We start from the raw sequence: 13,482 nt of genomic DNA, 5'->3' as shown, positions 1-13,482 counted from the left end.
CAGCGGGGAAATCAAGGTCTAACTAAGGTCTAAGTGCTGATCAAGGTGATTTACGAAGCGGACTCATCCTCTATAAAACAATGAAGCTAGTGGACACGTATATATTTTCAGTTGCAATCTGAATGACAGGTACAGCTGGCGTGAAATCTAACCTGCAAAGACATTTTCACGCTAACTCTTGCACCAAATTTATTCATCTCTATTAATGTTTGTGTAGGTAAATGTTTATTTGTTTTTCTGAAGGTACTGTACATTTGGCGTTGTTAAAAGAACAAAGAAAAGCAGGACTGGCAAAGAAAATTTTAGCAAGGGTCCAAAGTAAAAGTCATGAAATTAAAACTACATGAAACAGAACCGTAAAAAGGGAAGAGATAACACAGAAAATTCAGAAGGTGTATAACTAACTGCACAAAATTGTCCCAGAAAGTTACTTTTAGAAAAAAGGGAATTTATGTCTATGAATTTGCTACAGCACATCCACAGTAAATGTGAAAAAATGCAGTTGAAGACCATGCTACTTATTCTGAGATGGCAAAAGCATCTTAATTATATATAGAAAAAAAAGCACTAAAATACAAGCACATAGCAAAAGCATTATGAATTCTGCTTAAAGCAGGTAATGCTTTTCCCTCATGAGGAAGGCAAAACGCAATTTATGTTTACCATATAAAAAGGAGGGGGTTTTTTCTTTTACAGTGTTGTGAGAAGGATGAGCAGAAATAAAGAGACATCAAAACTTTATATAATTAAATGTACAGATGCATATTAAAATCTGAATTTGTTGATCTGGAGAGCCAATGGGTGCCAAACCCAAGACTCTTATCCTACATTGTCCCTTTCTTTCAACAGTTTGAAAGAAAGGCTAAACAAATCTCCCTACATTTTTAAAAAATAAAAAGGTAGCTATTTATAGCTGCATTTATTGGAGCTGTTTCCTTATCAGGAAGTATGTAGCTGGGAATTACTGTCTGCCTACATCGGAAATTCTTTCAGGGATACAAAAACCCAAAAAGGAAATTTCCCTTCAAAAATATTCTGTGTTTTTTTGCTGCTAGTGGGTTTAAAATAAAATGTCACTGCTCTGACCAGGTCACAGCCCCTTCGGGAGGTTTGTTCTGAAAACAAGAAGCTTTAAAACACCTGAGGAAAACATAAAAAAAAAATGCTTCTAGAGAACTGAAAGGGGGAGAATGCTGGGAACATAACAAGATCAGAAAATAAACCTTTTTTGCAGGATGCTGATATACTGCAATTTCATTACCAGCATTATAGTATTTTCCTCTGAAATAAGCATGTTCCTAGAGCTTATCCTTACCAGAAAGCATTTGCAGAATTTATCACTCTGGCAAAGGGCTGACTCACGATGCTGACTACAACTGGTTTCTTCAGACCAGGTCTTCACCGTGGTCAGTACAGCTGTCAGACCCTCCCGACTGAACTCCCACCACCCAATTCACTGCTTCTTCCTCTGCCCCCAGGGCATGCCCAGTGGTGCATAGTCCAAAAGCCAGTGAAACTACCACTCTTCCTTTGAGAAGGGAGTACGTAATGACAAAAGCCTGTATTGGTGTACCATCCTCTTCTGCCTGTCACAGGACCAAGGGCAAGGCAAAGGCCACGTAGGACATGGGCAGAATATTGCTTGCCTGCAGGAGAGGTCCAGTTTTTTGCAGTACATGGGATCCAGTGCTACAACTAACTCTGGGGCTTGGATATTGATTCTCCAGCTCCAAGGATCCATTCAGTAAACTCTCAAATAGGAAGATTTGCACTGTCTCCAAATCAGCCCCTGTAACTGAGAATTTTGGCAGAGTCTCCCTCATCCCACCTCTCCATTGACTGCAGAACACCCCATACTATGCCTGGGGACTCTAAAGGCAGGAAGGGCATGTTGGTTAATCATTAGAGACAGTAATTTAATTTTAAATTGTCACAGTGAAATTTAGCATTTTAATTTTCTGGTCCGTATAATTGCCATAGAGCTACTCGACCCTGCTGCCAGTGCAGAATGGACACCTTTTTCCAGTGGGATACAAAAGTACATGGAGATCTAAACCAGACAACATATGCAGTAAATAAAGCAGGGTGCTTAAGGCTATTCCTGGTGTATGATTTTTATGCATAAAGATTCATAGGCAAAGATTTGGAGACAAGCAAGCATCGTAATGCTTTCACTGCAAGACGAGGACTGGAGGAGCAAAGTCTGCTCCACTATAAGTGAAGATCGGGTTCGAGACTAGCTGAGGAACCTGAACATACACAAGTCTGTGGGACCTGACGAGATGCATCCCAGAGTCCTGAGGGAATCAGCTGATGTAGTTGCCAAGCCACTCTCTGTAACATTTGAAAAGTCACGGCAGCCAGGTCAAGTCCCTGGTGACTGGAGAAAGGGAAACATTGCACCCATTTATAAAAAGGGTAGCAAGGAGAATCCTGGGGACTACCCACCTGTCAGCCTCACCTCTGTGCCTGGGAAGATCATGGAACAGAACCTCCTAGAAGCTATGCTAAGGCACATTGAAGACAGGGAGGTGACTCAAGACAGCCAGCATGGCTTCACCAAGGGCAAGTCCTGCCTGACCAACCTAGTGGCCTTCAATGACAGAGTGACTACATCAGTGGACAAGGGAAGAGCTACAGATGTCATCTGTCTGGACTTTGACACAGTGCCCCACAACATCCTTCTCTCTAAATTGGAGAGATATGGATTTGATGGGTGGATGAGGAATTGGTTGGATGGTCACAGCCAGAGGGTAGTGGTAAATGGCACAATGTCCAGATGGAGATTGGTGATGAGTGGTGTCTCTCAGCGGTCCGTAGTGGGACCAGTACTCTCCAATATCTTCATCAGTGACATAGACAGTGGGATCAAGTGCACTCTCAGCAAGTTTGCAGATGACACCAAGCTGAGTAGTGCGGTTGATATACCTGAAGGACAGGATACCATCCAGAGGGACCTGGACAAGCTCGAAGAATGGGCCCATATGAACCTCTTGAAGTTCAACAAGGCCAAGTGCAGGGTCCTGCCCCTGGGTCGGGGCAACCCCTGGTATCAACACAGGCTGGGGGATGAAGGGATTGAGAGCAGCCCTGCCAAGAAGGCCTTGGGGGATACTGGTGGATGAAAAGCTGGACATGGGCCAGCAATGTGTGCTCACAGCCCAGAAGGCCAACCGTATCCTGGGCTGCATCCAAAGAAGTATGGCCAGCAGGTCGAGGGAGGTGATTCTGCTCCTCTACTCTGCTCTGGTGAGACCCCACCTGGAGTCCTGCGTCCAGCTCTGGAGCCCTCAGCACAGAAAGACATGGACCTGTTGGAGCGGGTCCAGAGGAGGGCCACAAAAACGATCAGAAGGATGGAGCACCTCTCCTGTGAGGACAGGCTGAGAGAGTTGGGGTTATCCAGCCTGGAGAAGAGAAGGCTCCAGGGAGATCTTATTGCAGTCTTCCAGTACTGAAAGGGGGCCTATAAGAAAGATGGGGACAGACTTTTTAGCCAGGCCTGTTGCAATAGGACAAGGGGTAATGGTTTTAAACTGAAAGAGAGCAGATTTAGACTAGACCTAAGGAAGAAATTTTTCGCAACGAGGGTGGTGAAACACTGGCACAGGTTACCCCGAGAGGTGGTAGATGCCCCATCCCTGGCACCATTCCTGGTCAGGCTGGACAGGGCTCTGAGCAACCTGATCCAGTTAAAGATGTCCCTGATCAGTGCAGTGGAGTTGGACGAGATGGCCTTTAAAGGTCCCTTCCAACCCAAACCATTCCATGATTCTATGACTCTAGAAAGCCAGTCTGTGGTGACTGTTTATTAACTCACATCACCAACCATATGCCTATTAAATATATAAATAACTCATAACTTCTTGAACAAGGATCACTGCTACATTAATAGCAGCGCGCTAGTCCTGCACAAAACAGTTTACATGAGGAGTCATCACATTCAAATATATTCATCCCATAAAAGACAGAGAGCGTGCAAGCATCCACAACAGTACAATGGCTGATGCACAAGTGCTTCCCCCTCCCAACTGTCTTTGGAAATAGATCTTGAGACGAGGCTCTTGGCGGTGTTCGACTGGGCCTCCAAGTCTAGATGGAATCATTTCACCAAAAATTTCTTCAACAAACTTACAAATCATTTAGTCCTTCTGCTCCAGCAGTAAAATAGGGAGTTGTAAAACAGGCATAAAATCCCATTTAATGGAAATTTTGTCAGGCTATATTTGTTAAGCACCAGCAGGAGTGCTAGCACGGGAGAGAGAAGACATAGAAGTACAGCAAAAGGAAATCCAGCCTCTCATAAAGGGCATCAAAGAATTGTTTTTTCTCTCTGTGTGTACACATGACCTATTACATTAATCCCTGGTACCTTGAAGCTGCAGCAGGTTTCTCCTCACACACCATGTGCCCCTCTCAGTGGTGGACAGTAGTGCTCTCTTCCAATGTTCAGAGGCTCAGCTCTGTTTTTTATTAGGGGAGTGGACATCACAGGCATGCTATGATTGTTTCCGCAGGGTTTTCTACCACACTTGTGTTTTGTTGCAAGGCGCTCACCACACAATGGTTTGTTATTGTGGAGTTGTTAGTCATGGCTTACACACAGTTTCTCTTCTGTGTTTTCTTTAATTGTAGGGCTATTTATGAACGCTGAGTTCTTTACATTTTATTTTTTTAAGAAATAAAATTAAAGAACATGGAAGCATTTATAATATAACGCAAATGAAAAATTAAATAGACACATTTGGTATGGAAAGAGAAAAGCAAGCTAATTTTAGGTTCACTGATCTTGACAGCATCCCTTTAAGACAAAGCTAAAAATGCTTCAAACCCAGCAATACCATAAATGTCCTGCTGCTTTTGCTTCTTATTCCTCCCCACACTTTCCAGGGGAATTCCACAAGGGATCGCCTTGAATCCTAGATTAAAGCAACATGGCTCCCTTTCCCCTCTGAACAGAGGTGAGTCTGTGTTTTGAAGATTTAAAACACTGAAGTGAAGCTTTCCAGGATGGTAGAAGCCTGGCTTAGCACCACTGGGTCTCCCACATTGCCAGCTCTCCGTATCCTGAAGCACAGGTCTCTTGCTGTCCCACCTCAGGACTGCTTTGCAAATTCCCACCGGGGCAGGAAGGATCTCATCCCTCCACACACTTCCACTGGGGACTGTCAGTGCAGGAAATCACTGTGTTAACTCTGCCTGGGTAACAACCAGGTACACTAAAAAAACAAAAAGGCACTTGACTAAAATATTCTCAAGCAGAAACCAGCTCACAGAACTGGTCCTTTACAACAAGTTTTTTCATACTTAACCTGGATGCCTCTGCCACAGTCACCAGGCAGCAGTAAGGAGCTAAAAGATTTAGGGTTCAACTTGCCAGCTGTTTACGTCAAGGGTGACAACTGAAGAGGCCCTGAGTCACCCCAGTGCGAACCCAGTGACAAGGGGCTTGGTTTCCCACAGGTGATGAACAAAAACCATGCCAGAAAAATGTAAAGCAGGATTTTCCTGATCCAAAGGCCGCAGCTTTCCCAGCTGGATCAGTAATGAGGTTTCACTCTTCCCAGTCCAACATATTCCAGATAAAGCTCTTTCAAGTAAAACAGCAGCCATGGTGCAAGAGTGAATCTGAGACTGGGCTTCCCACCCATCCAAACTGCCTGCACCTATGATCCTATGAGGGGAGGAATGAGGCTTAAGCGGCCATAATGTCAGAGAAGAGCAAAGTGGGATCTGGAAGAAGTCAATCATCTGAGAAAGAGGCCAGCCCAAATCCCACTAACATCAGTGGAAATTTAAGCACTTATTTCAGTGGGACCAGGATTGGACTCAGAGTCATTAATTTGACATTCTGGCCACCTCTCACAGTCCCTTTGTCTTATGCAGCTTTTATTTTATTTTCCCTGTATGTGCGTCAGTCAGTTTTGTTCCACAAAGATCCTTCCAAAGCAAATATTTTTATTCCTTGCTGCTCTAAATGTGGCTTAGGGTGAAGGGCTTTTTTTCCCGTCTCACTACATACTTTCAGTTCAATGCATTGAATATTCTAGTAACTAAATAACAATATGCTTAATGCTTCGAAGTGGCTTTCCAGCTGCTAGCCAAAATTGTAGAATAATTAACAGGTGCCAAAGGATTAATAAAAAGAGCAGCATAATTAATAGACAGTATATAGAAAAAATGGATCCTTGGCAACCCTGACAGTGTTGTTGTTTCCTCCTCCTTCTCTTAATTGTTTCCTGCATTCCTTAAATAAGAAAAAAAAAAAAAAAGAAAGAAAACTGGTGCCCTTAAAACACAAATGATGCATATAAGCAACAATGCATGATCAGGAGAAAGAGACTTGTAATAAACTGCTTTCAGGTCTGATAAATGCCTTCAAGAACCTGCCCAACTGCCTGTCCTGCCCTACTACTCATGTCCACACTTGGGAGTTATACAGAGGGCTTTTTTGCACAATGTGGTACAGCTAGGATCACAAAAATGTTAAACCAATACAGAGGTACCAGACTGGTCCCCATCAAATCACAGTATCAAATACCAACATAAATAGGCATGCAGAAAGATTCTTGTGAAACACTAAAAACTTAAAGCCTTTAATATAATCATTGCAGAAAACTAAACAAATTTCCCTTCTGTCCTCCTTAATGAGGGCAGCAGAACAGACAGTAATTACATGGGACACAGAGATACTGAAATAAAAAAACATTCTCTCACTAGCTATATGTGACTAGGTCTGGGTACTGTGAAGTTCAGCAAAATCAGCTGTAGCCTGGAACGTATCGCACACTGAAAAACCAAAGACCAGAACCCAAGCCTACACTTGAAACAAAAAGTACTCAAAGGATTTTACAAATAGGTCTTTAGATGTCCCCACCACCATGACCTCCCAAAAACTGAGTGCATTCGAGACAACAAAAATACTGCAGTCCCAAAATAAAAGCTCTCCCCTAGGAAGTGATGCATGTACCCTGACATCTAGAGTGTGTCATTTTACTCTGAACATCAGTGCAGGCTGTTGGGGGTTCAGAAAAAAGCAACAGCAAGAAAAATCACTTGCTGCCAAGAATGACTGTTTCATGCATACAGAAAAGTATGTGCAGTGTGCCTTGCTATGACAATGGGCTGCAGGCTTATGAAGGACGCCAACACTAAAGAACGAAGAGTAATTAGTTCAGAGGAAGAAATGAACTCCTCTTCATGCTTGTATCAATAGAAAACACTGCGAAATCTTTGTCCATGAGGTCCATCTCCCTAAACAAACACACATGTGTTCCCAAGGGAAGATGCCCTTCAGAGATAAAAATCAGACTGTACAAATTGACAGAAACATGCAAGGGGGAATGTTGCTGCACAGTATCAGAGCATGCAACAAGTCCTTTTTCAGCACTGATATTTCTGTGTCTCTTGTTGTTGAGGTTTTATGTTGAAGGAAACAAAACCATGAAGCCTTTAGCATGTATTTACAGTTGCTGTTGTAGAAGGCAAACCACCTTATTTTCATTTTGCATATTACAAAAAAGGAAAAAGCTATTTTCTCTCTGATTCAGAGCATATTAATAGACACAGGGAAGGGTTCTCATATCCATCTCTTAACTGCTGTATCCTCTACCCAGTTCCAAGAACTTTTTACCACAAGGTATTGGCCATAGCACAAAATGAGTAACTAGTGACATTATACCAGACAAGACAAAAAGCTTGGTTTTAGTTTAAAAAAAAAAAAAAAAGAGAGAGAGAGAGAGAGAGAACTTTCTCTCTGTGGTAGTATGGAGTAAGTTTCCTCAGAGATAATGGGTATGCAAATAGTTTCAGGACTTCCACCTATCTCAGCATTCTTCATTATCACAACATCACAACCTTGTACTAATTTTCACAACTTCTAAGAGTCTTTGCACTCATGTTTTTTTCATTTTACAACAGGGAAACTAAAACAAGATGTCCAAGGTCACAGAAGGCACCAAGGGCAGGGCCTTGTGTGAGAGCTGAACTTGCTTCTCTTGAATCCTTGGTAAACATCTCCATTTTCTAAACATTCCCTTCTATCTGACATTAGTGCAGTCTAGTGGAGATCAGATATGCTGCAAAGCTACCACAGCATACATACCAGGGACAAAGAGCGAACTGGAGATCACGGTACTTTCTGACTACATACCTAAAATAGAGGAAAACATATGCTCCATCTCCCCACTGATAGTTTGTTTACAAGGCCCCCAATACTCAGTTACTAGGTAAGAAGTGGTTGTTAGGCAAACAAGTATGTTAAAAAGTATGGGTTAAAAGCCCCTCACAGAAGAACAGCATCAGAGAAAGGTGTGTATTACCAGAAAATGATTCTCACTCTCCCAGAGCTTTGAAGTTAAGACTGAATACATTGTACTGCTACACCGTAAGAACAGGGCAGGCTGGGAAGAAAGCAGTTAATTAAAACAAGAAAGGCTGTGTGAGAAGCGGAAAGTACCTTCACCCCCAGGAAAAGAGGTTTCTCTATATTTCTAGCTGTGTTGACCAGAGAGAAGGAGTCCTCCTCTGCATGCTTGTAGCTAAAAGCGATCTGCATTCCACCCTTCTAAACTTTGCACTTCTCCCTTTTCCAGCCTCTGGATCAAATCAGCTCAGCATAGCTGAGACCCATTTGCTCACCAAACAGCGAGAAATAATTTATTACACCAAAGGAAATTGCTCTACTAATTGTCCTGATACTATGGGCTGTTAGCACCCTCACAGTGCTCTCAAAACATCAGAAACAGTGAAATTTCTAATAGGAAGGCATAAAACACTGTCTGAACCCACAGAATACACTTCATGTTCCATGTGAAATGTTTGTTTCTAATTCTACCATTGCTTGGGACAACTGCTGTTTTCAGCTGCACCTGTAGCACAGCTCCTGAACTTGCAAGCTGTCAGAAATGAAGATGTACAGGTTAGGACTGAACTCTGCCTTTATTTTGGTAAATGCCATCAGAATGTCATGGAAACAGAGAATGAGTGGAGGTCTGACAAGCTATCAGCTTTGTGTATGACTAGAGAAACATAACGTATCTCCCTGTTGCACTTGAATGAGTGAGGGTTGAGAAAAGTTACTACGCTTCACCTAATCAACAAAAACAACAATAAGAAGACTGGAACCAAACAAAATCTCAGACCTAGAAACCCCTCAGACTTTGTGGATCTAAACCCAATCGTCATACATGGTACCATAGCCTGAACTAGAAATTAGCTACTTCACCTGACTTTTAAGACAGGTTGGATTTAGAACCAAAAGCGTGTCTCAGACACATCTTTAAAAAAAAAAAAAAAAAAAAAAAAAAGCGGGGGCGGGGGTGTCCATGCAGGTATTTCAAAATCCCGTGTTAATACCTCTCAAATCTCACGACTCAAGATCCAAAAAGGCACTTAGTTATTTCTATACCTGGCATTAGGATGACTACTCCTGAAATATGATCTTCAGTTCTTGTGGTCCTCACTTTAAGAAGGATGTCTGAAGCAGGAAACAGTTCACAGAGAGGATACAAACAGAATTTGAAATCTGGAAGCTTTACAGGAAGATTGACAGCCTTAAGAACATCTCTTCCTATCCAGTTTAGCCAAGAAAAGGTTAAGAAGTGACTTTATCTAAAAAGCACCTATATCAGGAGTAGTCTTTTGACAATATTTAGCAGGAAAGGAGATAATGAGATCTAATAGTTGGAAACTGAAGCTTGACTAATTCAAACTATAAATAGGGCATGTAAAAAAAAAAAGGGCAAATAAGGAGGATAATTAAGCATTGAAAGAACATCTAGAGACCTTATATCTTCCCCATCACTGAAGTCTTTACAGGAAGAGCAGAAATCTCTCTGCATAACATGCTGTGGCTCACCCAGTTACTGGACCTACACACAGGAGTTATGGAGTGAAGTTCTGTACCTCAGGTTATACCAGAAATTGTTTTAGGAATTCATAACGGTCTCCTCTGGCCTAGCTATGAATCTATATACTTTAAACAGCGGTTCTAAGAGTGTTTGGGTCGGTTGGTGACAGTGTTTGGGTCGATACTGACTGCATATTAAGCTACGAAATACTATACTGCCAGGGACTGCAACTAGTAAGTTTATGTAAACGTGCTCCATGTTGTTTATAACCTGAGACACTAACTTTGTGGAAGACTATTCCACAGATATTTAATGATTAATCATCTGTGTTTTTACACTATAACAAGTCAGACTGGTGTGGAAATACTAATGGGAAAGAAGCCTCCTTGCAAGTTTAAAAACGTGCCAATCAAAACAAAAGAAAAACCAAAACAAAAATCAAGGTGAAAGGCTGGATCACACCTAAAAATATTGGATAAAAAGTTTTCACTGAGGGGAAGTCTTATAAACTTCACACTACCTAGCATGCTGGCTAGCTGATGGGAAGGAAGCAGGTAGTAAACACAGTACTCCACCCCTTTCAGTATCAAGGGTCTCTGCCCTCCTGCCTTGTGCATCCTAGTTGTGGAGAGGACAGACAGTAGCTCCCACAGCAGAAGTAAACAGTACTAACTAATGCAATGAGGGGAAAAAATAAATAAATCTCAGGGATTGAAAACCATAGCGGGGAAAAGAACTGCTGGAGAAGAAATGCTTCTGTGTTGGTTTCTTCATGTCTAAGTTTTGGGCAAAGCACAGAAATGCCCTCTAAGTGTGGCACCAAGTCTTCCCCGGGCTGGGGAAACAGGCCAGCAGCCACATGCACGGGCAAGCAAGGCCTGGGAGCTTGGGGACACTCAGGCAGTGACCAGACGGTCAGAAATGCTGCAGTGCCAGCTCCCATCCCCATCAGAAAGCACAGAAAGGGTATAACCTGGGCTACACTACAGCACAGGCAGAACAAAGTAAGAGGCAGCAGCTGGCAAAAACAGGACTGTGCAGAACACAGTGTGGGCAACAAGTGACCTTGGGGCAGTGCAACTTGGTGGCCGGCAAGGGAGCAAGCACAGGATTGCAGAAGCACTGGGAGCATAGTTTGCATCCAGAAAAGGAGAGTGCCTGGAAGACAGCTGAGGACAGGAATGAGAATGTCTTGTGATAAACATGGACTTTTTTTTTCCCCTCCCTCTGAAATCCCAAACCGATTTGCCAGATGGCAATGCACAGTTACATTTTCTCCTGGCCCTGTTGCTCGTTGTCGCTCAAGTACCCCAGGAATGTAACACCTGACTAAAGTTTACTTAAAACCTCTCAATTTACATCAGAACTGCTTCCCCTCCAAAAGGGAAAATTCCACTCTTTCTTGTCCCCATCCTATCTCACTAATTCACCTCTCACTGGCCGACAGCCCTTGGCCTTTCCTATTCCTTAAACATTAAATCATCTCAGCAAGGAAGCGCCTGGCTCTCGCCTTGCCCCCACCTCCAGTTCTTGTTCCAATGTCAGTGATATGCCCTTCCTCCTTTGCAGCATCCTTTTGTGCACAGCTAAGCTCATTCTTCCTCCCTTCCTACTGCCTCTGTCAGCACACACACTTTGTAGGAGCGCGCCTTGGCACCAGAAGTATTTAATATTGAGACCTGCAACAACCTGAAAAATACACAGCACAAATCCACTCCACTTGCCACAGTTTGTGAAACTTGTGTCACAGCACATTGCTGAGCAATTCCTATACCATGGAAGGAAACATATCACTTCCCGTCAAAGTAAAACCTCCACATTTGTGCCTGTCATGAGAAAGAAGCCAAATCCTTGGCAGGGGGTGCAGATGATGGGGGAGAGGGGATATAATGCACTGTATTTAGGAGTAATTTGCTTTGTTTAAAAAGAATATTTAGAACAATCAAACCAGCTAGAGCTTTTTTATTAAAAAAAAAAAAAAGAACTCTAAAGCCAGGGGGCTTCCCTGCTTTATTCCATAAAAATAGAAACACCTCCTCACCCCGCCCCGCACCCTCCTCAATCCAAGAACGTAAGAAGCCTCCGCTCCGACACTCACGCAGGTGTGCTGGCAGTCTGATCGTGTCTTCCTCCATCCTGATCGCTCGAGGCACTGGGACATGTAGTGGTGACGAGGAAGTGTAATTTGGTACCGGGCTCACTGGAGGTGTGTACGAAATTCTTTCCTGCTGTTGAAAAGAAAGCAAGGGGGGCGGGGGAGTGGGGGGGAGAGAGAAAGAGAGAGGACAACGTGAACTTTGGAACAGAGGTGTGAAACCAAGGCAGGGGAGGGGGAAGTGGGTGGAAGGAAGGAAGTGTACGCGCGTGTGGTGGGGGCGAACAGCACTAGCCACGCGCTCGGCTGCCCCGGGAGCCACGGGGCTCACAGCCTGGCCACTCGCGGGCAAGCGCTGGACGGGTGACATGCTGCCCGGCGCTCCGGCCAGGAGCCGAATAGCTTTTAGGGTGATGGGCTTAATTTTCAATTAAGTCCATGAAGTTTCCAAGGGTTTTCTCCAAAATGTGGCGAGGGAGGAAAGGGAAGGGACACACAAGTGGAGAGACTCTGAGGGTTTTAACGCTGGTGAAAATCTGACAGCAGCTCTGTGATACTTGCATGAATACTGTTACAGAAAGTGCCAAAAACCACTTGATCTTACGCTAATAAATCAGGCATGATCTGAGCATGTTTATTAACTATTTAACACTTTATTCCTTCACAGCATTTTAAAGCCATTAAGGAATTAGTTTTGTCTTTGCTGCAGAAAACCATAGTCTATTACTAAAACCTACTCTATTTACCATCAAGTAACGCACTTGTTTTCCTTGCCCAAACTAGTTACTAGCAGTTTCTTTGAGGCAGTTTAACTGGCAACCAAGTCAGTGTACAGAAACCAGCTACACAATGACAGTCAAAAAGAGTTAAAGGGCAATTTGTGAATGTTGCATTAGTTTCATAATTGTCACTGCTAGGTTTTTACTTCTGAAAACGTCTGCCAAGAAATTTAAGACTGAAATTTCATCTGATCTCATGGGAAAATTCTTCTATATTCTAAGCCTGTACTCCAATCACAGTACAGATTACACCCTTTGTAAATAAACACAGTCACAACTTTACAGGAGCATAAAAAAAACCATTATCATATGCTTCCTGGCAGGCAATGTGTATTATTCCCCCAAACCATGCCGCTGACATTTAATGATGGAAGTGCAAACAGCGTGGATTTACGTCCACATACATACAGAAGCAAAAGGAACTACCCTCATTTTTGAGCATTTGCAGGAGAATACATGTGCAACTCCCCAACCTGACCCAGATATCTGGCAAATGGAAAAGACAAACTTGGTGCTGGAGCAAGAAAAGGTAATGGCTTCCACTATGAACCACAACCTTATCACGGCCACGCGGCAGGGAAATAGACTGTGGCCGATGGAGGCACCTGCAGAACGTAATGTTAGCACCCTCACCAACAGCAAAGGGAAGGAGAGGTTTGTACAACATGAGTAAATAACTAAACGTCCCAAAGCAGAAAACCCTTCAGGCAGATTAGGTGACATGGACAAAATGAGCACCAAAAAAAGACATGGAGCA

At 43.2% G+C, this 13,482-nt stretch overlaps 1 protein-coding gene across 2 annotated transcripts in view; it reads right to left on the bottom strand.

The window, feature by feature from the left end:
* Positions 1-13,482, bottom strand: part of ETV6 (ETS variant transcription factor 6) — a gene marked incomplete at its 5' end in the record, with an annotated part of 141,911 nt that overhangs the window by 82,241 nt on the left and 46,188 nt on the right. The window contains one exon of one of the 2 annotated variants that reach the window (XM_082014258.1): positions 11,950-12,079. In XM_082014258.1, coding sequence (XP_081870384.1) covers positions 11,950-12,079 — 130 coding nt within the window. The remainder of the gene's footprint in view (positions 1-11,949; positions 12,080-13,482) is intronic. The other variant, XM_082014259.1, reaches the window with a different exon arrangement.

Source organism: Phaethon aethereus, assembly GCF_964289735.1.
Source record: "Phaethon aethereus genome assembly, chromosome: 1".
NCBI lineage: Eukaryota > Metazoa > Chordata > Aves > Phaethontiformes > Phaethontidae > Phaethon > Phaethon aethereus.
The sequence above is the reverse complement of the archived record's forward strand: the minus strand, read 5'-3'. Positions and strand labels throughout refer to the sequence as shown.